At 29.2% G+C, this 27,202-nt stretch overlaps 4 protein-coding genes across 4 annotated transcripts; 2 read left to right on the forward strand and 2 right to left on the reverse strand.

The window, feature by feature from the left end:
• The first annotated feature begins 1,796 nt into the window (after nt 1-1,796).
• On the forward strand, nt 1,797-14,829 carry LOC110643944 (uncharacterized). The gene is made up of 5 exons (XM_058148043.1): nt 1,797-1,914; nt 13,095-13,230; nt 13,336-13,417; nt 14,164-14,370; nt 14,665-14,829. Exons 1-5 carry the CDS (start codon nt 1,797-1,799, stop codon nt 14,827-14,829), a joined length of 708 nt encoding a protein of 235 aa, XP_058004026.1.
• On the reverse strand, nt 10,735-12,267 carry LOC110643943 (UDP-glucosyltransferase 29-like). Its single transcript, XM_021796479.2, has one exon. It carries the CDS (start codon nt 12,231-12,233, stop codon nt 10,863-10,865), a length of 1,371 nt encoding a protein of 456 aa, XP_021652171.2. The 5' UTR covers nt 12,234-12,267; the 3' UTR covers nt 10,735-10,862.
• A 1,106-nt stretch (nt 14,830-15,935) lies between the features above and the next one.
• Nucleotides 15,936-19,347, forward strand: LOC110643935 (probable histone H2A variant 3). The gene is made up of 2 exons (XM_021796473.2): nt 15,936-16,323; nt 18,713-19,347. Exons 1-2 carry the CDS (start codon nt 16,216-16,218, stop codon nt 19,007-19,009), a joined length of 405 nt encoding a protein of 134 aa, XP_021652165.1. The 5' UTR covers nt 15,936-16,215; the 3' UTR covers nt 19,010-19,347.
• Nucleotides 19,348-19,532: 185 nt separating this feature from the next.
• On the reverse strand, nt 19,533-25,297 carry LOC110643934 (uncharacterized). Its single transcript, XM_021796472.2, has 7 exons — nt 24,507-25,297; nt 23,328-23,635; nt 22,251-22,985; nt 21,756-21,884; nt 20,807-21,010; nt 20,403-20,603; nt 19,533-20,046 (listed from the first exon to the last, which is right to left on the reverse strand). The coding sequence occupies exons 1-7, from the start codon at nt 24,778-24,780 to the stop codon at nt 19,924-19,926; spliced, it is 1,974 nt and encodes a 657-aa protein (XP_021652164.2). The 5' UTR covers nt 24,781-25,297; the 3' UTR covers nt 19,533-19,923.
• Between the last annotated feature and the right edge of the window lie 1,905 nt (nt 25,298-27,202).

Raw genomic sequence — 27,202 nt, forward strand, 5'->3', positions numbered from 1 at the left:
AAGTGCTAAGGGGGATCCATACAATTCAAGGTTTATTGTCAAATTTAGCAGCCTATGGCTGCATTATGTTACCTTGATTAGGTTTGCTCAGTCTATTAATGGCAAACAAAAAAAGTACTCAAACAATGCCTAAATATCTGTAATTGAAGAGGGATCATAATAGAAATTACTCAAAATAAGTATGTATAAAGAAAATTGATCTGACCTAACTCAATTTCAAAAGCGAGCTCCGTGTCTAGCCTAACTCAATCTCAAAAGTGAGTTCGATGCGAGTGCCTAAGTTCTTATTTTTAGAGCTCTTACCTTATCTCAGACGGATGTGGAATGAAAATCATCATTGATCTGAAAGGTAATGGAAGTAATGGTGAGTTCAAATTAACTAAACCAATTAATTTTTTTTTTCCCATAACTCTCATCATCTTAGCCTCCCAATTTATCTCAGAAAAAAAAAAGCCTGGATTCTTTGAACCTTGACAAGTCTAATGGGGACAAGTAGGTCATGAATGACATATGAGCTGTCTCTATAATAAAAAATGAATGAGACTCTACTTTTTTCCTCTCTATAACTCAACACCATCAATAATCTCTTTTTTATTTTTTCAATTAGTTATTATATTTTTCTATTTTTTAGACATATGGAGCTTTTTATATTTATTTATTTTACTCTTTAATATTTTCTTGTCTTAATTTTTTTTTATTAGAGTATGATTTATGTTCATTTTATAATTCACAGAAAACCAATTCTTTTAGGGTTTATAGCTGTTTCTCCAACCCAACACTTATTGGTGACTTTAAATCATAATTTAGTGTCACCTTAATTTACTATTTGATCACTGAATTTTAATTTTATTTCAATAAGATCGATGTTGTTTTTTTTAATAATTAAATTAATTTTAACAATAATTTTAAAGATATGGGCGATATTTGACCATTAGAGCATATAAAATCTCTTGCTAATGGAATTTGAATCTAAAATATTTTAATTGAGATTTCACAATTAATCATTGAGAACATTATCAAATTTCTTTTCATATACTAAGGCATATGAGGGACTACATGATTCCATGGGACTAATTTACATTATCTTAAGGGACCGACAATTTTTATTTATTTATTTTTTGACATGACAAAAATTATTTTTAAAATATAATATTTTTTATTTAACCATGTATTAATAATGAACAAATATAAATTTACAAATTATTTTATTTACAAATTTATATATTACCCTTTATTTTTCACAATGATGATTAATGAAGGCTCAGGGGTATCCTAGTAAGAACAAATGCTTCTCAGTGCCAAAATCAGAATTTTCAATAAAATATGGGCCAAGTTTCAAATTTCAAAAGCAGCAGCACCATCATGGCAAAAACAAATAAAATAAAAAAATTTCCAAATTCAACACTATAAAGCCAGTCCCATCTGTATCTTCGTTCCTGCGTTTAGCCCCTTTTGCAGGCTTTGTATCTTTCTATTTTTCTTTTTCTTTTTTTCATTTTTAATTTACTAGTAATTATTTATTTTTCATGGACAGCATTTTCATAGCTTTAGCAAGAATGAATCATAGTTTCAGCAAGACATAAATATCTATATATATAAATTCAAAAAAAAAAAGGAAATCAACTTTATTTTATTTTGATATTAGACTTTGTTGTGCATTTCAATTGTGAATTGGATTTTGGATGAGGGTTTTGTTCAAAAAGAAGAAAGGAAATAATATATGCATTTCTCTGAAGTTTTCATCTATTAGGGTTTTTTTGATTGTTGTTGAATTGATTGTTATTTATTGAGAGGGCATGGACAAGAAGAAGGCGGCAGTGCCTTTAGTGTGCCACGGGCATTCGCGTCCTGTTGTGGATTTGTTTTACAGTCCTGTTACTTCTGATGGCTTTTTTCTCATAAGTGCCAGCAAAGGTATGTATTTTTTTTTTCTAGATTATGTTTTGTTCAACCTCTGATCTTGACTGAATTATAGTGTTTTCTTTAGGTAGTAGTGTAGTATTACGTTTAAGGTCAAGCCTAGTTACTATTGGGTTTTGTTAGAATAGTCTTTTTTTACTTTGGTAAAGGTATTGTCTCATTCTGTTGCCTTTGAGTTTTAAATTTGGTCTTCCTTTAGTGTAGTGATGCTTAGTTCAGATGGATTTAGTTGTATTACCTTTGGTTTTTTTTCAACTTTGAATTGGATTTAGTTGGGCTTCCAGTGATAATTCTGTTATCTGAAAATTCAAATTTGGATATGAATTTTTCAATTTATACTGGTAATTTTGCTGTTTGTTAAGTCTGAATTGGGATTCAATTATTTAAATTGTGAATTTAGTGTGTTCTATCCTTTTTCCTCAATCACTTTGATGGAACTGCAAATTTAGACTTAAATTTGGACATCGATTAGTTTTATAGTTGTTTATTTTGTTCTGAAATTGTAAACTTGGAGTTGGATTGTGGCATATTGTTCTGAAATTGGATTTCCTTATTAGCAATAGCGTTTAAGTACTTAAAACGTTAAAAAAATGTTGTTATATGCTAAAGTAATTTAAAAGTTGTTGTTGTAGCATATACAGGATCTCTCATTAAAGAATTCTTAAAAAAATCTTTAGCCAATAAAAACCTAGAAATAATAATTGAATCGCTAATGAGCATTATGAGTCTTATTAGAGCAACAAACTAATAATCTACGAGCATAACAAGCTTGCAATAACTAAATCATGGCAAAACCGAGTGTTAATGAGAATGATGTTAATGGTTTAATATTCAAAATTTGTTTAAGTGAGCAGAAGGTATAAATTATCATAAATTGTATTTGTTTATTAACTGATTGTGTAAAATAATTGTTTTGAGGACTAAATTGTAAAAAATATAAATTTTAAGGAAAGAATTAGACTTATGCCCTTGATGTTAATACTGATTTAGGGTGTTTGGTTCACCTGTTGGGTGCAGCTGATAGGTGATAGACCCCCCAAACAGGTGAATCAGAGTGTTTGGTAAGTTTTAAAAAATAAAACTGATAGCTGATGGGTAGCTGATATGGTACCCATCAGCTGCAGTTTGTATCAGCTCTATTTTTAGAGCTGTTTCTCGTCAGCTAATAGCTGATTTGACTTTATTTTTTATTTTGACCAAATTATCCTTTTTTATTTAATTCGAAAATTAATATTATTAATATTTTTATATTTTTTTATTTATAATTTTAATATTTTAATTAACATATTTCAACTTTGTTAAAATATTTTTTATTAATAACATAAAATGTAAAATATTTATTCATATCTAAAAACTTAAAATTAATTATAAGTTTTTTCTTTATTAATAATAATAATTACTTTATTATTTTATCTATATTTTTTAAATTATTTTATTATTTTTTAAAAATTTTAATTATTTTCTTATTTCAATAATAAAATAAATTATATAATATATGCTCTTATTGGTCATTTCACATATTAACAGCAACAGCTAAACATAGTTTTATCAAATACTTAACATAAATCAGCTATCATCAGCTATCAGCTAACAGTAACGGCTATCAGCTAACCGTTATCAGTTATATTCAACAGTTAAATCAAACAGGCCCTTAATCTCATGTTTATCAATTATATAAACGGGTGTTTCAGTGCATGAAACCTCCTAACCAGTCTTACTCCTTTGTTATAGAGGGACTATTTCTGTATCTTGAATATGTGACCATGGAGTAACTTTATTTTACATCAAAGCCACCTTTTTTTATGATATTTGATTGTTTTTCAAAAATATTTGTTCATTGGCTTGGTTTCGTTAGATAATTAGATAGAGATGCTTTACTCGTTTAGACTGCAACATGTATTGTTAAATTGCGGGTTTAAATATGTATGTTTCTAAGTGGTTTTATATGGTGTTATTAAACTCAGTTCGGAGGTTGACCTGATGAAGGGAGCGAGTGAATGGGTCAATAGTTGAATCAGTGGATCACTAAAAATTAATTAAACATATAAATTAATTAAAATTAATTAAATATAACACTTATTAATGTAAATAAATATAATTAATGAAATTTTAATTATTTAAAATAAAATTTTAATAATTATTAAGTTATATTTAATAAATTTTCATAGTGTTCTTAAATTTTATATAAAAATATTTAAATAATATAATGCTTAATGAAAAACACAGCTATTAAATTAATTCAATTAATTTTAATTTTAAATATTTTTTATAAGGTTTTGAGTTTAATTTTTTATATAAAAAATTTAAAAAAAAAAAGAGATTCTATTGAATAATTGAGTCGATGGCTTTAATTGGATCACATCGGTATAATCACTGGATCGATCGAAGTATGTTGGGTCGCTTATTTATCTAATTCAATTATAAATTCGGACTGATTTGAAAGCTAATTTATCAGTTCATTAATTTAATCGGCCAGTTTGGTCTGGGTTTCATAACTAAGTTCTATAATAAATATAATTAATGAAATTTTAATTATTTAAAATAAAATTTTAATATTTATTAAGTTATATTTAATAAATTTTCATAGTGTTCTTAAATTTTATATAAAAATATTTAAATAATATAATGCTTAATGAAAAACAAAGCTATTAAATTAATTCAATTAATTTTGATTTTAAATATTTTTTTATGAGGTTTTGAGTTTAACTTTTTATATCAAAATTTTTTTTTTAAAAAAGATTCTATTGAATAATTGAATCGGTGGCTTTAACTGGATCACACCGATATAATCACTGGATCGACCGAAATATGTTGGATCACTTTTTTATCTGATTCAATTATAAATTCAGATTAATTTGAAAGCTAATTTATCAGTTCATTAATTTAATCGGCCAGTTCGGTCTGAGTTTCATAACTATTTACTTTTTTTTCTTTTGAAAATTGTTTTCTTGAAGACAAGTTGATGAAACCATTACTATGCTGCAATAATCAATTTTAAAGCACAAAAAAAATAAAAAGTAAAAATAAATATCTTATTTATGAAACTTTTTTTCTGGCAATTGTACAACAAAAATCAAAGACCATGAGCTTTTAAGGGTCCTTTTTTCCCTTAATCAGTGATATCAAGTTCGAGTCTTGAGTATGGAGCACCTTTAAAACTTAGAAAAGCCCTTTGCTCCCTTTTATAGGTCTATGCGGCACGAATTTAGATTAGTCGGACTAATAAATTTTAGATACCTAGTAGTTTTTGTCAAAAAAAAATAATAATAATAATGACCAGGAAAATAATGCCCTTAACAAATGACATTATTGTTGTTTATTGCAAGTTGATACTGATTCATTTATAAAACATTAGAAATGATGTGAATTGTGATGTAGAATTTTCGGTGATTCTTTTTTTAAAAAAACAAAATGGAAGAGGAATGAATTGTGATATTTTGCACATTGGGAGCCCAAGGCATATCAAGGCGCTAGAGGTAGGCCTAAGTAAGGTAGCCAAAAAAAAACATAAAAAATTAAATAAATAAAAGAACTATAAATAATATAATAAAATAAATAAAATAGTAACTAATATATATATATATATATATATATATATATATATATATATATATATATATATATATATATTATTTATACTTGTGATTTAATTTTTTTTTTATGGAAATTTAAAAAGACTAATAGATATTTTTATTTCTTTATTTTTTCAAAAATATATATTAAGAGGCTCATTAATTTTAAATTGAGAATACAAATATATATACTCAAATGTAAGTACTTTAGATTTTAATAATATATATGATATATGTATCTACCTTCAATTTTTTATTCATTACGTATAATATATATAATAAAAACCAACATAAATTGAAATAGTAGATATTATCTAGGATATATTACTAAAAATATAAAAGATAATTTCTTTGCACCGAGAAAGTAAATTATCAAATTATTTCTCTATATTAATAATTAAATAGAGGATTAGTTATATTTAAAAATGATTATAGGAATAAATATGAAAAAGAGACTTTTTTTAAAAAGAAAATAGAGACTTATATTCAAATAAAAATAAAGTTTTCACTCATATTAAAATATTTAAGGCTAAATAATTAAAAAAATCCAAACCTTTATAAATATTTTCAATTTTAGCAAAATCATTTAATTTTATTAAAGTTTGCAAAAATCCAAACTTTTATATTAATTTCAATTTTTACATTTAACTTAATTAGATGATTTAATTGATAAAAATAATTCAAATATTTGCCAATATTATTAATATTAGTCAATTATTTTAATTTTTTTATTATCTTAGAAATTATTCTCAATAAATCAAATAAACAATATTATTTTACTAAATCAAATACTTATTATTTTGAAAGTTATAATTAGAGTTATTTTGATTATTTTATTTATTAATATTTTATGTTTAAAAATTAGCAAAAACAATTATGTTTAAACATTTTTTTTTCATATGTTATGCTTTAAAAATTCGAGATAAAATAATGAGAAATGTTTAAATTAAAGGTATAATAGAAAAAAAGAAAAAAATTAAAATTAAAATAATAATATTAAATATATTATTTTCTTATTATATTTTTTTTATCAATATGAAGTTTTTAAAATTAATGAAAATATTAAAATTTTTTAATAAATTAATAAAATTAAATAGATTGGTTAAATTAACAATATATAAATGGAAAGATTTGAATAATTTATCAAATTGATGAGTTTAATAGTTTTAATTAAATTAATTATTAAAATTGAAAACAATATGAAAAATTTATGATTAAATTGATAAAATTAAAAGATTTCATTAAAATTGATAATCGATATTAAAGTTTTGATTTTTTTTTGTCATTTAATTAATATTTAAATAAACCATATAATTAGACGAAATACACATGAATAGCTTCCTTTATCTTGAAATTTTTAACCTTATGTAATTATTTAATAAAAATGAACATGAAATAGAAGGAGTAAGGATACCATCTCCTATGACTATGAAAGTACCAAGTATAGAGTAATGAAAAGCAGAAAAAAAAAAATAAAAAAACTTAACAAATTAGCTATTCTCACATTGTTAGCTTAGGAATATGTAAATTAAAATAGAATTAAAATATAATTAAACTCAAATTTAAACTAAAATAGGATTATTAGACTATAGGATCTAAGAAAAAGCATAAAAGATAAAAAAAATTTGAGTGAGCTGCGGTGATATATTCAATTTTTTTTTTTTTTAGGTTTTCATATTTAATTAAAATTTTATATATTAAGTAATCCTATTTTATCTATTATATAGACAAACTAAAAGGCATGATAATTATAATAAAATAATGAATAAAAAATAATTCTTATATATTAGCTAAGAATAAGATTTGTAAATGAAATGAAATAATACAAAAAATATTGAAATTCTTTTATTAATTAAAATTTGACAATATTATATATATATATAATAAATATAAATTAAAATTATATTTTAATAATAAAAGTTATATTTTATGATGTTAAAATTTTAAATTGAGATAGATTTATAACAGAAAGTTAATTTCTTATTTTATAACATTTTTATCTTTCTTAAAATATATTAATTTTCAATAATCAATTAAATTTAATTCTTCAATATTATAAGACAAAATAATTATGTTTTTAATTTATAACTCCTAATTATTATTATTATTATTGGTTGTTTATAAATTTTTTAAACATTTTAAGAATTAGTATTTAATTTAATTTAAATAAAATTATATTATATTTTATACTTTTCTTTATATCATAATATTCCTAAATTTATATGGTCTTTGTTAATATTCCTAAACTTGAAAGACTTCTATCTCACAATAACTTTTTAAATTCAATAAAATTAGAGTTTAAATTCCAAATGTTTGCACAGTCATATAATTTAAATTTTTTTTATTTAAATAGAATTTTATTTAAGTTATAATTTATTAATATGAAATTTTATTATATAAATATATGAATATAATCAAATTTGTATAAGAAACCTGTTTAATCAATTAAATTTAAAACTTTTTAAATAATAATAAATTTTTGTATTATTTTTTTAATAAATTTAATGATCTAGCTAATTTAATTCATTAAGTAAGTATAATATATTTTAAAAAATGTATAGCTTTATAATCAATGAATAATATACCCATAATCATTATAATAAAAAAATATAAATTTTATTTTTAATTTTAATAAAAAATTTAATTAAATAGAATTATAATAAAAAATTTAATTAAATAGAATTATAATAAAAAATTTAATTAAATAGAATTTAACTATAAATAGAATTAAGAATTTTAAATTTATATAAATTCTAAAATTAATTTAAATAACAAAAATTTAAAATAAATTAATTTTTAATAGTCAATTAAATTTTATTTTTTATTATCATATTAATAATTCACTATGGTATTTTTGATAAAGTTAATGTCTCCCTCCCACGTTTTTATATCTTATAGATAATTATATTGATATCTTAATTTTTTTATGTGATTTTTATTATTTAATATATTTTATTTTAATTTTTTATATATGCATAATATTTTATATATTAAATTATTAATTAATTATATGTTTAACATGAAATAATATGTGTTGCCAATTTACATGTGAAATCATCTTCATCGAGTTGGTTTTTTTCGTTTAACCTAAGATTCATTACAAGAGTTTTATTTATATTTTAATAGAATTATTAAAAATTTAAGGCTTTCTTTTTTTTTTTTACATTCACGTTATTTTTTTATATGATATAATTTTATAGTGTTATATTTAAAATTTTAATATTGTTTCGAGTTATAATTGAATTAAATTATAATTTTAACTTTTTCTTAAAAAATATATTATTTTTAATAACCAATTAAATTTAGTTAGATGGGGGATGTGAGGAAGATGTTAGTCATAAGATTAAAGCCGAATGGTTGAAGTGGAGACGTGCCATGGGAGTTTAATGTGATCGCAAAATTCCCAATAAGTTGAAAGGAAAATTTTACCGTATAGCCATACGACCGGCCTTGTTATATGGTAGTAAGTGTTGGGTACTGAAGAAATCGTAGTGAGAGTTGCGGAGATGAGAATGTTAAGGCGAATGAGTGGTCATACTAGACTAGATAAACTTTATAATAAGAGTATTAGAGAAAAGGTAGGAGTGGTACCAATTGAAGATAAGTTGAGAGAAGATAGATTGAGATGGTTTGATCATGTGAAGCGTAGACATACGGAGGCTCCAGTTAGATAAGTAGAGCACATTAGGGTAGATGATAGAAAGAAAGAAGGAGTAGACCTAAACTGACTTGGAGGAGAATAGTACAACATGACCTAGAAGCATTACACATTTTCGAGGATTTAATCCAAAATCGTTTAGACTGGAGAAAGAGAATTTATACAGCCGATCCCAAATTTTTGGAATAAAGGCTTAGTTGAGTTGAGCAGTTGAGTAAAACCAATTAAATTTAGTTAAATATTAATTTAAGTAATAAAAAATATTATAAATAATATAAATCATAAAAAATATTTATAGAAATCATAATGTTCTCTCCTCCTTCCACATTTATATATAATATAGGTAGATAGATATAAATTATAGATTAATCGTATTTTTTGTTTTTCATTTTTTATATATATATAACTAAACTAAAAAATGAGCTCACAAAATCAAGCAATTTGGCATAGTACTAGATTTAAAAAATTGCCATGTATCATATTATCTAAGACACTTGGCTTAATGATTTGTCAAATGATACCCACTTAGTCATTGCATATTAACTAATTTAAAATTCAGTTAATGGTTTTTAATTTTCAAAATTTGGATCTTTCTTCTACTTTTTCTTTATTTGGTTTTATTTTTTTTTTTCAAATATTGTAAAATTTTTATTTTTATTTTTTTCCTATTTTTTATCATTTGATTGATATATATGAAATAAATTAAAAAATAATACAAATAATTTATTTATTAATAATTGAAAATAAACTCATTCTCACTATAAGACTTATTAAAATCTCTCTTTTTCATCGTAATTTAATTGTTCTCTTCTTTTAAACATGCAAAATTATATTTTTAATTATTTATTATGTTATGTTTTTTGAATTCATTATATTTATATTCACAATAACAGACTGTTTTTTAAATTTTTTCTGTTTGTGTGCATAATTATATATTATATTTTAAAAAATAATTATTCTTATAAAAGATGTAGCGTTTGAAAATCAAATAATTAGAACAAAGATATATACCATTAACTGCATAATTTTTATGGCTAAATAAATGTTTTAAAAAATATAAAATACTGCATAAAAAAATAACAAAAATTTATAATTGTTTAAAAATATAAATGATTCAATTTAGAAGAACAAGTTAAAGATAACAAAAAGAACAATCAACATGAGAAAAAAAAATATATCACAAATTAATTTAATATTATAATTAAATAATTAAATGGAAAATATTTTTAATATAATTTTTTTTTGAAATAAATAGAATCTAGTTATATATATATATATATATATATATATATATATATAAAACTAGATTCTATTTATTTCGAAAAAAAAATAAATTTTATATTAAAAATATTTTCCATTTAATGATTTAATTGTAATATTAAATTATAAAATTTATGTGTCTATCACAAATTAATTTAATATTATAATTAAATCATTAAATGGAAAATATTTTTAATATAAAAATTATTTTTTTTTGAAATAAATAGAATCTAGTTTTATATATATATATATATATATATATATATATATATATATATATATAATTTATGTGTCTATCCCTATTACAAAAGTACAAATCAAACCGAGTAGATAGAGTTCTCATATTTTGGAGATGGCTCTAATAAGACAATATACATATGCATTTACCTCCACTTCGGAATTAATTAACGAGGAAATCCCAATAGCAAGATTGCAAACAATTCTATAAAAAACTACTGCAAATAGTTTGTTTTCACATCGCAAAGTTGAAGCAATTCATCCACCACCCCATCAATCTCTTCCTCTCCCTTCTTTCTAATGGTATCACTCATTTCTCTTGCTTTCCTACTCACATTCTTACCATCTTTCTCCACCACTACCTTCCTTATTGTCTTTGCTATCTCTTCTCTTTCAAGCTCTCCACTCTTATTTCTTCTCACCTCTATACCCACCCCAGCGTCCTCTACCATTCTTGAATTTACAGGCTGATCAAGATTCATGGGCATGGCTATTATTGGCACCCCAAATTTCATGCTTTCCATTATAGAACTCCATCCACAGTGACTCACAAATCCTCCAATGCTTGAATGCCTTAGTATTTTTTGCTGTGGAGCCCAACCCTCAACAATCTTTCCTCTCTCCTGAACCCTCTCAAGGTACCTCTTAGGCAGCGACTCTTCCAGGTTTATTTTCTCTCCTGTAGGAAACCTGACAACCCAAATGAAGTGTGCTTTGCTGAGCTCTAACCCATAAGCTATCTCTTCCATCTCTTCCGTGGAAAGAAAATACTCGGTACCAAATGAAACAAAAACGGTAGATGATCTTTCCTTCTTCTCCAGCCATTTAATGACCTGATGATGATCCATTATTTTCTCATCATCTTCGAAGATAGGGTCTTGAACAAGAGGACCAACAGGAACTATCTTCTTCATCAACTTAACAGAGAGATAATCAATGTATTTTCCCTCGAGTTCTCTGAAAGTCTTCGCCAATATCAAATGAAAAGATTGATCCATGCATCGACCAGCCCTCTCTCCATCTTTTATGTCGTTAGAAGAAGATTCCAGGGCTCTGAAAACCTTCATTCTCATATAATCTCTTGGATATATCCCTGGAAAAGGGAATTTTACCTCCTGGTTGTTTAGATGCAGTCCAAAACAAGACATGGCCATGGAAGTGCACAGGAAGTTGACAGCAGGTATATTTAGAGACGAAGCTAGGGCAGGTGCCCATGGTTGAATAAAGTCATAGATAAGCAAATCTGGCTTTAGAGTCTTGAGAATATTGAAGAAGCTAGAGCTTGCCATATCAAAGGCTTTCTTGAGAGTTTTCATGAGATGGGGTGGCAGGCCATTTGTGGTATGGTAGTGAAGTGGAAGCTCTGGCGAAGATGGAAGATGGAGCTCCACAAGTTGGATAGAAAAAGAGTACTCAGCAGATAGTTTTGGCTTGATGGAATCAAGATTTACAGGAGTAGAACAGAAGTAGACATGGAAATTTCTTTTGGTTAGCTTCTTGGATAGCTCTAGGAAGGGAGATAAGTGTCCATGAGCCAGCCATGGAAACATTAATACACTAATTTTTCTTCTTTGTAGCGTCTCCATGAAGTGCTGTGTGTCTACATATGGGTTTTGCAGCGTTGATGAGTATTTTTATAGAGTAGAAATGGGAAAGCTAAAGGGTGGCGAAAGAGGATGTGAAAACGTGGGCAAAGAAGAGGAATTTGAGGAAGTGATTTGGGTCCTTGCGTGGAAGGTAGAGGAGAAGGCTTCGTGTTACCAAATTTGACACTTCCTTGTGGATCAACGTGCCAACAAATATTAAATTCAACCCATATACATCTTTTTTAAAAAAAAAAAAAATCAATCCATAGACGTTATAGCTCACTAGTATCTCAATGGAAACTAAATAAATAAAAAGAAAAGTCAATCTATATAAAGCACATAACATATTGGCTGCCAGTTTGTATTTTAGGCATGTCAGATATTGAGTATATTGCAACTGATTTCTAAAATAAACGATTGCAAGAAATTAACTCTATTAAATGCGGTTTTATCAAATCTTACAGTAAATTTAATTGAAAATTAAAAGAGAGCTGGTATTAATTGCTTGAAAATTAATTATATTGCTAAAGGGAAATTAAATAACAAGGTTTAGAGAAATAAAATGCAATAGCTGATAAATAAAACACTGATAAAATAAAAGATAGATTGATTGTCGGAGTTTGATTTGGTTGATTGGTTGAGTAGTTGGAACTTTCCTGAAAGAACTTGGAAGTCTTTGGACTATTTTGTTTGGATTTTCATTAGCCAAAAATTGAGATTCAACCACGTTACTCAATTTGAAGGTTTCTTTACAGCTTCATTTGGTACTTAATGGCTGTATCTCATATTGGGACTACTAATTCTTGCTCTTCATTAGTGGAAATTCTTTGCTGTGAAGCAATATTGTTCTTTGCAATTCAGATTCTTGCCCAATGTTGAGAAATGGGGAGACTGGAGATTGGATTGGGACCTTTGAAGGTCATAAAGGTGCAGTGTGGAGTTGTTGCCTCGATACTAATGCATTACGTGCAGCATCTGCCTCTGCAGATTTTACTGCGTATGTAGTTAAGCTTGTTCCTATCAAAGTAATGTACTTTTTGATAAAGAAAGTAATTATTTTATAGAAGTTATATAATAAGTTATGATGTTTTATTGCTTGTAGGAAATTGTGGGATGCATTGACTGGGGATGAATTAGACTCTTTTGAGCATAAGCACATCGTTCGGGCTTGTGCATTTTCAGAGGTATTAAGAAATCTGTTCCACATGTCTATTCAGATGTTATTTTCATGACTTCAAGACAGGGAACCTTTGTCCTCAGCATAAAAGGAAAAATTTTCTTTTGTGTGTGTTTTTAAAGGCCAATCCCGACTAGTCTGGGATTGAGGCTTAGTTGAGTTGATTTGAGAGTGTCTTTAAATGCTCATGAGTCTTGTATATTTATAGAACCGAGGAGTATGATTGAAGTAACAGAAGTTCAAATGATGGTATCATTGAAGAAATTTTTGTACCAAAATTCAGAATGATTGGAAGAGTTATTACCACATTCTACGTTTATGATTGTTTCAATTTGCCTTAAGTGAATCTGATGTTTCTGTACAGTACACCACCAATCATTTTGTAGAATTGAATGGCTAAATTTATTTATTTAGTTTCATAATCTTGATCGCCAAGTTTAATTGGGAATTATATGGAAAGTTCTGATTGACAAATACGAAATATATTGGGTCTTGCTGCATCACGCTTGTAGTCTAGAGCTTGTTCTGGATTTGGCTTTTGTTTTATTATGTCTGGTTTGCTACTCATAAATAACATTATGCTCTGGTCCGAGATTTATGAATTATTTTTATTATGCATGTAATCACATGGTTGATTCACTCTGTGTGTGTGTGTAGTGTGTGTAGTGATTGTGGAATTCATGGGTGAAAATATGTAGTCTCATTGCTCTTTCCTTAGTTGATGCATACAGTTTTTAATTTATTCTTGTGCAGGACACACACCTTCTACTTACTGGTGGAGTGGAGAAAATTCTTCGTATACTTGACTTGAATCGTCCAGATGTACCACCAAGAGAAGTTGACAGTTCACCTGGTTCAATTAGAACTGTTGCATGGCTTCACAGTGACCAGACCATATTAAGTTCTTGTACTGATATGGGAGGTGTGAGGTATGAATGTTGTGCTCAGCATTTTCACATTGTGCTGAATGGGCTGTTTGCTTCTAGTTAACCACTGCATACTTAGCTGAGTGGCAGATAACTGTATTTATTGGTTTGATCAGTAGTCGTTTGGCCAACCCTATCTGGTAGGTCTGCTTCCTTTCCGTTCCATTTTATCTTGCCTTTGAAACAAGGGATTTATGTTGGGGCGTTACACAGATGAGCTGCACATAAATGCATCATCCATAACAAGGGATTTGTCGAGTAGTTAAATCTTGCTTCTTTAGGGGTTTCAGGTTTTAACCAGCATCTTGCATGTGGGTTTCTTATATAGGATGCAATAAGGGTCACCATGGTCCAGTTCACTGTGTGCGATTCTCGCCTGGAGGTGAATCCTACGCTTCAGGATCTGAAGATGGGACTACAGGATATGGCAGACAGGTCCCGCAAACCTCGAAGAGAATGCGCCAACTGGAAAGCTGAAGGCATCAGCTCATGAAATTGCCCATAAGTTGGAAGGCTTCCATATAAGCAAAGAAGGGAACAGTTCTGAGAAAAGAGAAGGCAACCGATGACTGATTAGGCCCGCTTTAGATTGTCTATGGCATTCAAGTTGTTTGTTTTGGTCTTTGCTGAAGTTTGAAGTTGTAGACATGTGCATGTGAGCTTTTAAGGGTTGTTCATCTGTGGAAAATGAAATCGACTTATAAATTTTCTTTATTTTCATTTTTTACATGCCTACTCCTACTCCTGCTCAAAAGATTTTTTTTTTGCTTTTTTTTAATTGAAATTCAAATTCGAGAAATTTGAAAACTGAGTCCAATAGTTTTTAATAGTTCTGGAGAATGAAAATCATGTATTTTGAAATCTTGTTTAAAATTTAAATAATTAAATACTGTCTAAATGTTGACTACTGTCATAATGTGTTTGGATAAAAAGAAGAAAATAAAAGAAGAAAAATTTTTTTTTAAGAAATTTTTTTATTTTTTATTTTTATATTAGACGGATAAAAAATAAAAATAAAAATAATTTATTATTTAGTTCTTGATTTTAATTGATACTATAATTGAACAATTTAGTACTTTGTTTATATTTTCGTAAAAATTAAAGATTTTTTTATTAAATATTATTGTTAGTTTAAATAAAAAAATAAATATATTTTTTATTTAATTTAAAAAATTATTATTTGACTACTAAATTTTGATTAATATTATAATTTAATTCCTATATTTGATAATTACTGAAATTATTAAAAATTTCTTTTATTAATTTTGTTCTTATTAAAATTTTTCCTTAAATAAAATAATTCATTAGATAAAATTTATTTTAATTAAAAAAAATATAAGTGAGAGATTAAATTTTTTAACTTTTAAAATATAAAACTAAATCCAAATATTAATTAAATCCTAAAGATCAGATGTAAGATTTATTAATTTTTTATCTAAATAAGGGAAAAAAATGTCTTTAAAGTTATTTTATTCTAATTTTATTTTTTTTTCCTTTTCCATCTATCAGATTAGTCTAATTGAAATGGACTATTTTTAAATTTTTCCTAGATTGAAATAAATAAATAAAAAGTATTACAGATATTATTATTTAGAGAGTGTAGGCCCACACCTTCGTACCAGTACATTATCCGCTTAAATCCACGTCCGTTACGACGATGCGTTATTTTCAACAAATTTTAAGGGTAATTTCGTCAAACCGGTAATGTAAATTCACCATCTCCGTGCCAGATCGTCTTTTTCTTTCTCAAAGTAATTTGTTGTGCTTGCGGGTCTGAGCAGCTCTTTCTTTTTCCCTTTCCCTCGAGACTCTCTCTGCCCCGTTTCTGGCATTTTTCTTCTGGATTTCGCATAAGAAACCCTAGATTTTGGGTGGAAAAATGTCTGGCAAAGGAGCCAAAGGCTTGATTACTGGTAAATCCACTCTTAATAACAAAGACAAGGACAAGAAGAAGCCTGTCTCTCGCTCCTCTCGCGCTGGTCTTCAGGTCCACTCCTCTTCTTTCTCTCTCTCTCTCTCTCTCTCTATGTATGCACCTTGAAATGAACGATATTGAATTTCTTTTCGATGCTTGGTGTTGATTTGTTTTTGTAGGAAATTTTAATTGGAAAGCAATGTGATTTTTATTACCTTTGTTTTTTTAAGGATAAGAGTTTAAATTTTTGTTTTGGTTAAAGTTTGTTTGCTCATCTATCTTTAGCAAGTTGCAACTCGCAACAGTGAGTTTACTGAGATGATAAGCAATGGAGGAGAGAGGGAACTGAAAATGGAAATTGAAAACTTGGGGAAAAAAATAAAGCTAGAAATTCCCTAGAAAAGTGTATTTTGTTTTTTAGTAGGTGGTATGCTGTACGTGATGGGTAAGATCTTTAGTTGTTGAATATTCTTGTAGTGAAAAACTGTTACATTATCTTGGAAGGGTGGGAAAATAGCTGGGTTTATTCTTTTTCTACTTTCTTTTTCTTTTCTTTTCTATGTGAAATTTTTGAATCACTAATTTTCTTCCTTACCATAAGCTCCACTGTTTTATTACACTATTTTAGCTCGTAGGATGGGAAAGCTTTACAAGTTTTCTTGACATCGAAGTTACTTGCGAGAAAATCGTCTTATACATATAGACCACCTTCCTGGGTCTTGGATAATTATGATTACAAACGCATAAATTTTAAGTTGAGATTGAAGTCTGTCTTCATCCCCATTTTGGATCATCAGCAATCCTGTACTAGTCTCTCCTTAAGGTTCTTGTTAGTATCTCTTCAACAATTGGCATGCTTTCATTCATTTAATTCTCAAGTATTACTGTTTTCAGAAATGCCCTGGTTGCTGATATCTGATATACGCACCTTCCAAAATTAATTGCCATTCTCCTCAAAGTCAAGGTTGTACTTGGCCTTCTAAAAGAACTAAAGAAGTGCATGGATTTTTTTTAAGCTTTTTGTTAGCCTTTCATGTGTATGTTTGCATCACATGTCCAAACAATCTTTCTGGAAAGATTTTGGTCACAATTTAGTGGCTTGAGGACTTCAGTTAGAAAATGAAAGGTTTGAAAAAGGCTTTGACGTGGTGCTTTGTTTCTTTCACCTTTTCTTTGTATGAATGTGTCCAAGAAAGGGATGCTTTTAACAGCTGTCCTCGTTGCTCTCTTGAGCATCTATATGCAGAACATATTTTTGGTTCCTGACTTCCAGTAGTAGGATAATTAAAAAAAAAAAAAAAAAAAAAGCAAAGTGAAAAATGTCTATAATTTACAGTATGAAGATTTTGGAAAAAATGGTTATTTTGTGTGTGTGCTCACTTTACTCTCTCTACCATGCTTCATTCCCATAATCTTTTGGAGGACTTAAACAAGAAGCTCCCAGGCTCTGAATGAGTAGCCCATGGTTACACAGGGGGAATATCATCTGAGGTTTAGGGCTGTAAACCTGAAAGCTTTATAAGAGAACTTGGAACTGGGAATGTGTGTAGTTAATAGACAGAGCTATACAAGTGGGAGGAACTTTGGAACATCAGCATTGCAAGAAATGATTGAGTGACAAGATAAAAACATGCATGCTCTACCTATCATAGGCAAGATTTCTTTGTGCAATATCAAGAAGGAATATATGGAGTTGAGTGTTTCCATCACAAAGAGTTATGCAGTTACTGCAGAAGGTGGATAGTGGAGAATTATATGTTTATGCATGTGTAATAAATGAATAGTTCCCTTGATATACTTTACAAGAATGAGGCTATGGCTTTGCATCTCTCTTCCTCCATTGTAATGTATGACAGTCATTCTCATTTAATCTATGGGTTTGATTGCAGCATGGTTTTTTATATAACTTAATGGGAGTGAGAAGTGAAAAGTGAGAATTTCAAGGGGTATGAACCAAGTTGTTGGTTAAAAAAGTTGAGGGAGCAGAAACGCAGGTATAGAGCTTTTAGTTTAACACCAATAGAATAAGTTCAGGCAGAGTAAGGACTTCCGATTCAGACACTGATCTTCCCTATTCATGACTGCACATGTCAAGTAAAATAGCACTGGTGCAAGAATAAATTAGATACTTGGTTTTGTCCATTGCAAATTTGCAAGAATTAAGAATACTGCTGGAGGGTGTTGATGTAATTCTTAGAAAGAATTTAATGCTTGAAGTGCAGGTGAGATGGTTTCAATATTTTCTATTCACATCAGAAGTTGCTTTGTGGAAACTTGTAGCTTATGAACTTTTTGAATCTGAATCTATACGTTTGATTATACCTTTCAAACAGTTTGGCTCAACTCTCTCTTCTCTGATGTAATATCTTTTCTTGAACAAATAGGAACTCAGTTTACTGTTTTAGTAAAATTATAATTTTTTTTTTTCTTTTTGTAACCATTTTCCAAATATTTCCTGCAGTTTCCTGTGGGGCGGGTTCATCGTTTATTGAAGACCAGGGCTTCCGCAAATGGAAGGGTTGGGGCAACAGCTGCTGTTTATACAGCAGCTATACTGGAGTATCTTACTGCTGAAGTGTTGGAGTTAGCAGGAAATGCAAGCAAGGATCTGAAGGTGAAACGCATAACACCAAGGCATTTGCAGCTTGCTATACGAGGGGACGAAGAACTTGACACCCTCATCAAAGGAACCATTGCTGGAGGTGGGGTTATCCCACATATTCATAAATCCCTAATCAACAAATCTTCCAAAGAGTAATCTCTCATTTCTATATGTTTGTATCCTAGTAAAAGCTGATTAAAATGTATGAGAAACACTGATATGCGAGAAGCCCTTGATAATCCATTTTCAGTAGTGAAGTGAGACTTGAATGTTTGTTTGAAAAGCATTTTAGTTTTTGCGTTGATGTCTCTGCATTCGAATTCGTTGGCCCTTAGTTTCTTTTCTTCCTCTATGGTATTGTGGATTTTTCTCCTGTATGCTAAGCGTAGAGGAAAATAGTACCCATCTGTTGGTTGAAAACTCACTTGGATCTCAATAATTTTAGGATAACGATGTTAATTTTGTTCCTTCTATGAGTTACCTAAATTATTTGATGTGAAGAGCCTTTAGGATGCATACGAATTCTAGAGTCCATCTAACACAGCATTACATCACTTTTATATTCAGAGATCATTCTTCACTGCCTTGTCTATTATTCCTCTCTGTATGATCCCAAAAAATAAAAGGAGAGAAAATAGAGCATCTATTTACATAGGAGGCAAGAAAGGTTCGAAGGGACTTTCCGAAACACCATTCTCGAATGCATGCATTCCATTCAGACGAATGTACAAAATATGCTTCCCACTTCTTAAGTGGGAAACAGCTAGAACTTTCCAAATAAGCTTTCAATTACTCGGATTTTCGTGAGGAAAATTTAATGGAGAGCATATTAAAAATACAAGTTAGAAGCTACATAAAAGACCCTGGGGAATCAGGGTTTGGACAAAGGCTTTTGAAAACAGAACACCAAAAATACCCCAAAGCAGAGACGGCATTTGTCTCCCTTCAGGGTAAATGGCTTGAAAAAACAGAAAGGATAAGGGGAAGAAAGGGAGAGTAAAAAAGAGTGGAGCAAGAAAAACCCCTACAACACATAAAAAGCCTATTGATAAGTTAAAAAGAAAGGCGTCCTATTGGCTTTCCAAATCTGTTCTTAACAATAGTCTGCTTATGAAGGGTGAGATAGCGGCAAGTAATGCCTTGGGGCACTCCTCATGTGGAAGATGGCCACATCCAGATATGGCAACCAGTCTCTGCAATATTAAGGGGAAAAAAAACCAGCAATAATCAATCAAGTAATATTCCTCCATTTATAACTTCTCCTAGAACCAAGTAAAACCAGTTATTATCCCAGCAAGACTTCTCATGGGAAACTGTTGGTTTTCATTTCATGTGATTAGAGCACCAATAAGCCCTGAGATTTTGAAATTATGTGGTCTAATTGGATAGCTTAGGATCTCTGGAATGACCTCCAAGTATTCAACACAACAACATGATAAATAAATTTCCCATCTTGGTGAACTTAGTCGTCCTAGGGAATGTATCCAGCATTTAATCCAACTTAAAGACTCCAACCTATGAAGCTATGAAAAAGAGGAGAGAAACTTACAGAATTTACAAGTTTCAAAGCCATGGCTTGAGAGGACTTAAGAGGGACAAGGGCATCTTCGGCACCTGCAATTACTAACACTGGCATCTCTTCCACTGCCTTCAGCAACAATGCATGTAATTGTGGTGAAAGGACAGTCTCACATGAAAGTTTACCTATTTCATGGAGTGCTTCATCCCAACCTTCCACATATAGCGGAGCCTGATTGCAGAGAAGAACAGCCAAGTCAATGCAAAGATCAACATATTGGAGTAAAGCACTATATGATAAATCCTTCAAATATGGTGCAGCATGCACAACTACTTTACAACAAAAAAAAAAAATTACCCCAGATCAATAAATGATAGGCTTAGTGCTGATTGCGAGTGCAAAGAACTATATTTCCATTAAAGAAGCCATAATACCTTATAGAGGCTTAAAGTCTCTGCTGTTAGCTTGGTAGAATCATACCATGCACGCCTGTTCACCACTTGAACAATTTCTGTTCGAAGTAGGGGGCGAACCAGGTGCTTCTTCCCAAGTGAAGTGCGCAAGAGTATCCTAGCAAAGGCAGGAACCACTTCTCTTGACAAACTGACATTTAGCAATACCAATGCCTTTATTGTAACCTGAGTAATGCACAAACACATGGGAATTGAGAAAATGTTTCAGACATTTTGATAAGATACCAAAACTGTAAAGTGCTTTCTGTTTTATTTTTATTTTTATTTAGTAAGAGGTTAGGAAAGTGGGGACTCAAACTTGGATCTACGAGGTGAGTGATATGCCTTTAGCCATTGGACCAAATTAGGCTAGGCTTCTGTTTTATTTAATAGTCCACAATAGTCCACATTTGTGAAGCTAATTTAAGTTCAAATGTAAAAGTATAAAATCAGACTGGCCATCCAAGTTTATTATGCACTACTAGAAACTTTTTTAATTATCAACAGGACAAAGGGCCAGTAATACTATTCTTAGTATTCATTTCAAAAAATTCTCAGGAGGTAATGCTTATTGAATGAGAAAAAGGAAGCATCCAATAAGCAGCATAAAAGAGATTGCATGAACCTGCGCATACACGACAAAAATTAAAATGGCATAAATTAACACCACGCAAGGTCTCATCGACTCCATCCTTAAAGCAATACTAGTAGCAGCCACTGCAGCCCTTGAACTCATCATCATCTAATTAACCATTTCTGGTATAACCCAGCACATACTAAATTGACAAGATCATCCTACTTTTTTGGTTATTTGACTTGCTGACTTTCTTCCCTTCTTCTAATTTTATTATTAAATATAAGCCACACAACATAATTTCAATTGCTGAAAAATGTCTATAATAGAAAAGAAAACCAAAAATATCTTACTGACATTGAAAGAATTCACGGATGTTTGAAGCCTACGCGCAGCCATCAGAGCAAGCAAGCCTCCATCATCATGACCAACAAGCACCACTGAAGAAAATCCCATCTCAGAACAGAAAGCAAGAAGCAGATCAACCTGAGAAACATTAAAACAGATACAAACTTCAAATTTAAATAAATAAATAAATTCAAGAAAAAATGTCCTCATAGAAAGGATAAAAAAACTATGTTCAAATTGAAAGCTATGAAAGGTGATGATAAATCAAGCATTCAAGCTCAAGAAACATTTCTAACATGATGAACTCTGATTCAGTAGTCTATAGGTGCCTCTTTCATTTTCCTCCATTTTAATATGTTTATTTGTTTTTTTATTCATTATACAATATAGCATGACAACAGTTCAATTGGCTCCCTTAATCCAAAATGCTTACAGAACTTTGACATCATCTTCTGTCCTTACCTAGTACCTGCTATAGACTCTCTATATAGTATAGTGAATTACCTGAGTTTCAAGCTTGTAAGGATTTGGCAATTCTTTATCTTCCCAATCCTTCCGGCGAGGCCGAGAAGTTAATCCCCAACCAGGCCGATCAAAAGCAGCAACTGTGCAACCAACCTGCCGAGCAAGAACCCCCATCACATGCCTCCATGAGAAAACTCCTCCCCCAAAGCCATGAATTAGAACAATACCAAACCGGCTATTTTCCTCCAAATCTTGCTCAGGAGATCCAGAGTTCACATTACTCATTTCATTCTCCACAATAGCATCATCTAGGTTCAAAACAGGAATCTCTTCAGAAAGAGCAGGAGAAGTTGGAGAAACATCCAATAGGGGAGCATATAGGGAAGAGCCGTGAAATTGATTACTGTAACTCCTGTGGAGATTATGCTGGGTTTTCAATAACGCATTGAATGGCGACCTCTCGAGTTTAAGCCTTCCTGCTGTAATCTTTGGTGAGCTACAGCTAGGAGAGGGTTCAAGAAAAACAGTGGAAGATAAAGAACGAGGGGGTGAACCAGGCAAGCAGAGCTTGTAGTGGACAGTAAGCCCTTGGCATGCAATGAATAAGCTATCTATGTCAGCAAGCAATCTGATTGGGAGTTCCTCTTCATCATGAACAGTTCCAAAGAGCTTTCGCCTCATTTCACTGTCACTTTTTGGGGTTCTTCCTGAATTGGGAGTGGGAGAACGTGGCACCTTCTGGTAACCAGAGAAAACATTTTTGCAAGATAGCACCTGTAATTTCAGTTAAATAGCTGTAAGAGAATCAAACTTTTACATGTTGAATTTTGGTAATAAGCTATCATCAAACAAAAGAAATTCGGATAATGCAGCTGCATAAAAAAATTTGACTGAAAAGAAAATCTAGTCAACAACCAGAAAACCTGATGGGAAGGAAACACGATGAATTTCCTTTTGACATAGACAATTTGGCAAAATTTGAAATTCCAAATAAGCAAAAACTTCGTGCAAAAATAAAGTAAAATACAGCATAGGGACATTAAAGAGTTGAAAAAAGTAAAATAGAACTATTGCATAACTGCTTAAAAAAAAAAAACAAACAAGCGCATTACTTACAGCCTCTGGATCAACTCGGTGAAACAAAAGCTTTCTCCGTGCTCTACAACTTGTTCTATAAGCAACTACAGCATGACCAAGAGCAAAGACTACTGATGAAAGAAACAAGACAGGCATTCCCCATGATTTTTTCAAATGAAGCCTTTGCCTTGAAAGGGAAGTTGAAGCTTCAGCCTCAATTTGAGAATTCACAGTGAAAACACAAGCCTTAACTGAAAGAAGAAGAACCGAAACAATAGAACAGAGTGTCACAGTTCCAAGATAGGGACCATGTGAGAGAGCAGGGGCATCGCACATCCAATAAGCACCTTTGATCATCAGAATACAAATAAGCAGTTGAGCACATAAAAGAGACCATAAATAATCAATACTGCCACTACAAACATATCAAAAAACTTAAAAGATTGGCATGCACAAAATCATCTGTCCAAACATGTTTCCTATTTGCATAAAACATGATCAGTAAAAACTCTACTGTAAAGTTTCTGGACAAAGAATTAGATGAGAAAATCACAACAATTCTATTTGGCAGTTTAAGTGTTTGTTTCATACTTCCCGCCATACTATCATTATCCCAATCGAAAGACATAAACCCAGTTTGTGTCCTTACATTTTCTTAACAACTCCAGAAAAGCAAAAGTCGTCAGCTTTTGAAAGCATAGAAACCATATTAACTTCCATCCCATACAGAAATTATTAAGAAATTACAAAAACTTAAACCCAAGAATCCGTTCTGTCCCACCATATAGAACCTACCAAAAAAAAAAAATTCTACTTAATTTGTCTGCAACTAAACATGAAATTCTATAACATGGAAATATCGGAGATAAATATATATGTACACAGATAATAATTACATTTGATGCACATATGCAAGGGGCAAAAAATAGTGATTAAGCTTAGCTTTAGGTGACTGCACGGCAAGCTTTTTTATTTTAGTTACACTCACGATCAAAACAAGAGCTAATAATGATACTTGAAACCTTTCTTCTCTCAATTATGAGCATAAAAAATTTCAAAAGAGAGCATTTTAAAGGGAAAAAAAAATCTAAATGAGCAAGCGAAAATAAATAAAGAAAAGAGGGGAAAAAAAAACATAAATTCGATTCAAATTCATGCAAAACCAAGCAGCAACATCAAATCTCTATTTTTTAAAAAAAATAAAAATTAAAAACATACAGATGATGATAAGAGATCTGACAACGGAAACAAGAGGAATATCCGTCAAGGAGCTTCTGAAGGCGTATCTATGCAAATGCATCTTAAATCCATAGCAACTCAAACACGTAAAACTCGAAACCAACACGCACGGCACCAAAGCATCTCCAATCGCCACCAGCACTGGCATAGACGACACAAGCAGCGACGCTACCATCGCCACCATGAAAATCACCGTCCGTACACATCTCCTCACCTTGTCCAACACCAACACACATCCTTTAGCCGGCGCCATGGGCGCAGTTCTATTCGCACAGCCCTTCCGATTCAAACAAAGTAACGATTAAAAAAAAGACAGATTAATTTCGAACTCTAAATTGCAACAAAAGAATTGAAGATACGGAAGATTCCGATCAGGCGGCGGTTTACTGTCCATTTGAGTTGGATGAATTCAGTAAATTGAGACTCAATGGCAGCATAAGGAAATTGATAATTGATTGATGGAGGGCTTGACGTTAGGGTTTCAATGGCAGGAAGAGAGAAAGAGAAAGAGAAAGCTTTGTATATTTCTTCGGTTTCTTTTCTTCTATTTGAAAATGAACGCTTTATTTGCTGTTGTGTTGATGTGTTATTGTGTGAATGTGTATCTGTTGTGTTGTTTTGTGTTCTATTCTCTCTCTCTCTCTGTTGTTTTATTTGAATGTTTTCTACTCTCTCTGCGGTTCCCGTCCTTCCCTTTTCTCTCTCTTCTTTCTTCTTCTACTTCCTTCCTCGTGTTGTGGGCGTGTATTTTTCTTTTCTGAATTTCGTTGCCTTTTCTTTTCTGAATTTCGTTGCTTGTATCGTTTAATTATTTATTTATTTTTAAAGTGCTGCGAAATCATGATTAATTAGATAAATAAATAATAGTAATTTTTTTTTGTCTGACAATATGTGCCGGCATCTTTTTGCGCGCAGACTGAAATGCCCTCGTTTAAAAAAATTTTTTTTAATCAAAGTATTCTCATATTAATTTCTCTAAAATTCCTGACTGTCTTTTTAATAATATATTCTTGAAAGATAGAACTTAAATTAAATTTAGAGATTTATTATTAAAAAAATCTAAAAATAAAAATTATTCATAAATTTAATGTAAACTTAAAATTATTTATAAGAGTAATATTTATTTAAAAAAATATTATTGAAAAACAAATTAACAAGTCAAATTAATAATTTTTTATTAAAAAATGTAATAATATATTTTTAAAAATATCAATTTTAATTTTTTTTAAAAGTATATAATCATACTTTTAAAAATACTACTCTTAATAATATTTTCAAAAACATATAACATATACTTCTGAAAATGTCACCCTTAATAATATTTTCAAATGCACGTTACAAAAAAATAAAATTATAACATGTGCTTTTTTTAATTTTTATTCAATCATTTTTCCTTTAATGAGTATTATATAAAACATGTGTATATATTATATTTTAAATTTAATATATTTAAATATAAATTTAATATTATTATTTAAACATAAAATTTACTAGCTAATTGAATGTAAAGTTTAAATCTAAGATATTATTTTGTTAATAAAACAAAATCTCAAAACTTAATTGTTTAATATTGAAAATAGAATTAAGAGTTTTTTATATTTTTGCTATAATTAATAGTAAATTAGATAAAAATTAAGGAAATAAATCAATATATTAATAAAATTAAAAGTGACAAACTAACTTCTTTGATTTTTAAAATATAAGAACTAATTTATTAATTTTATCAAATTTAAAAAATTTTATTAGGGTTTACCCTAAAAAAAATCTATAACACACTAAAAATAAAATAAAATTCACAATTTATCCGTTGTTATGACATTATAATTGTTTTACATTTATATTTAATTTTAGTTTTAAAAAATTTTAAAATTGTAAAAGTTATTTTATTTAATTAAGTTTAAAATATATTTTTATTGTACACTCAATAAAAAAATAATTGAATAAAAAATAATAAAAAAATATAAACAAAAATAATAATTATATACTTTAAAATAATTTTATTTTTTACTTTAGATACATTTAAAAATATTATTAAAAGTGACATTTTTTAAAATATATGACTATATATTTATGAAAATATTATTAGGAGTGATCTTTTTAAAAATATGTAATTATATATTTTTAAAAATATTATTAAAAATAGTATTTTTGAAATTATATAATTTTACATTCTAATAAAAAGTAATTAATTTAATCTAAAAAAAATTTCTTAATTATGTTTTCTAAAATAAATATTATTTTTTATAAATAATTTCAAAATCACATAAAATTTGTAAATATTTTTTTATATATATTTTTTTAATAATTAACCAAATTTAGATGGGGGCGGTTAAGGTAAAACAGTGAAGAGAGAGGGAGAACGTGACCGTTAATAAGGTGGAGACCAGAAATCTTAAAAACATCTCCCACTGAAGCAGGGTCACGTCAACATCCAGCACCTGCACTCGTCGGGTCCCACGTGTCTCCAGCCTGTATACTGGGGTTTCTGCCACGTTGCAAAGTTGACAGCGGGCCAGGCTAGTACAACAATTAACGATGAGAAATTTTCAAATACATGTTAAACGGTACGAACTTTTCTTGTTCAAATCTTATAATATTTTTTTTTAAATAGCCTTATTAATCATAATTAAACAAGTTTAAATGTTTTAATAATTTTTAAAAGCAGAGGATTTGCA

The sequence above is a fragment of the Hevea brasiliensis genome, chromosome 6 (genome assembly GCF_030052815.1).
Source record: "Hevea brasiliensis isolate MT/VB/25A 57/8 chromosome 6, ASM3005281v1, whole genome shotgun sequence".
Lineage (NCBI taxonomy): Eukaryota > Viridiplantae > Streptophyta > Magnoliopsida > Malpighiales > Euphorbiaceae > Hevea > Hevea brasiliensis.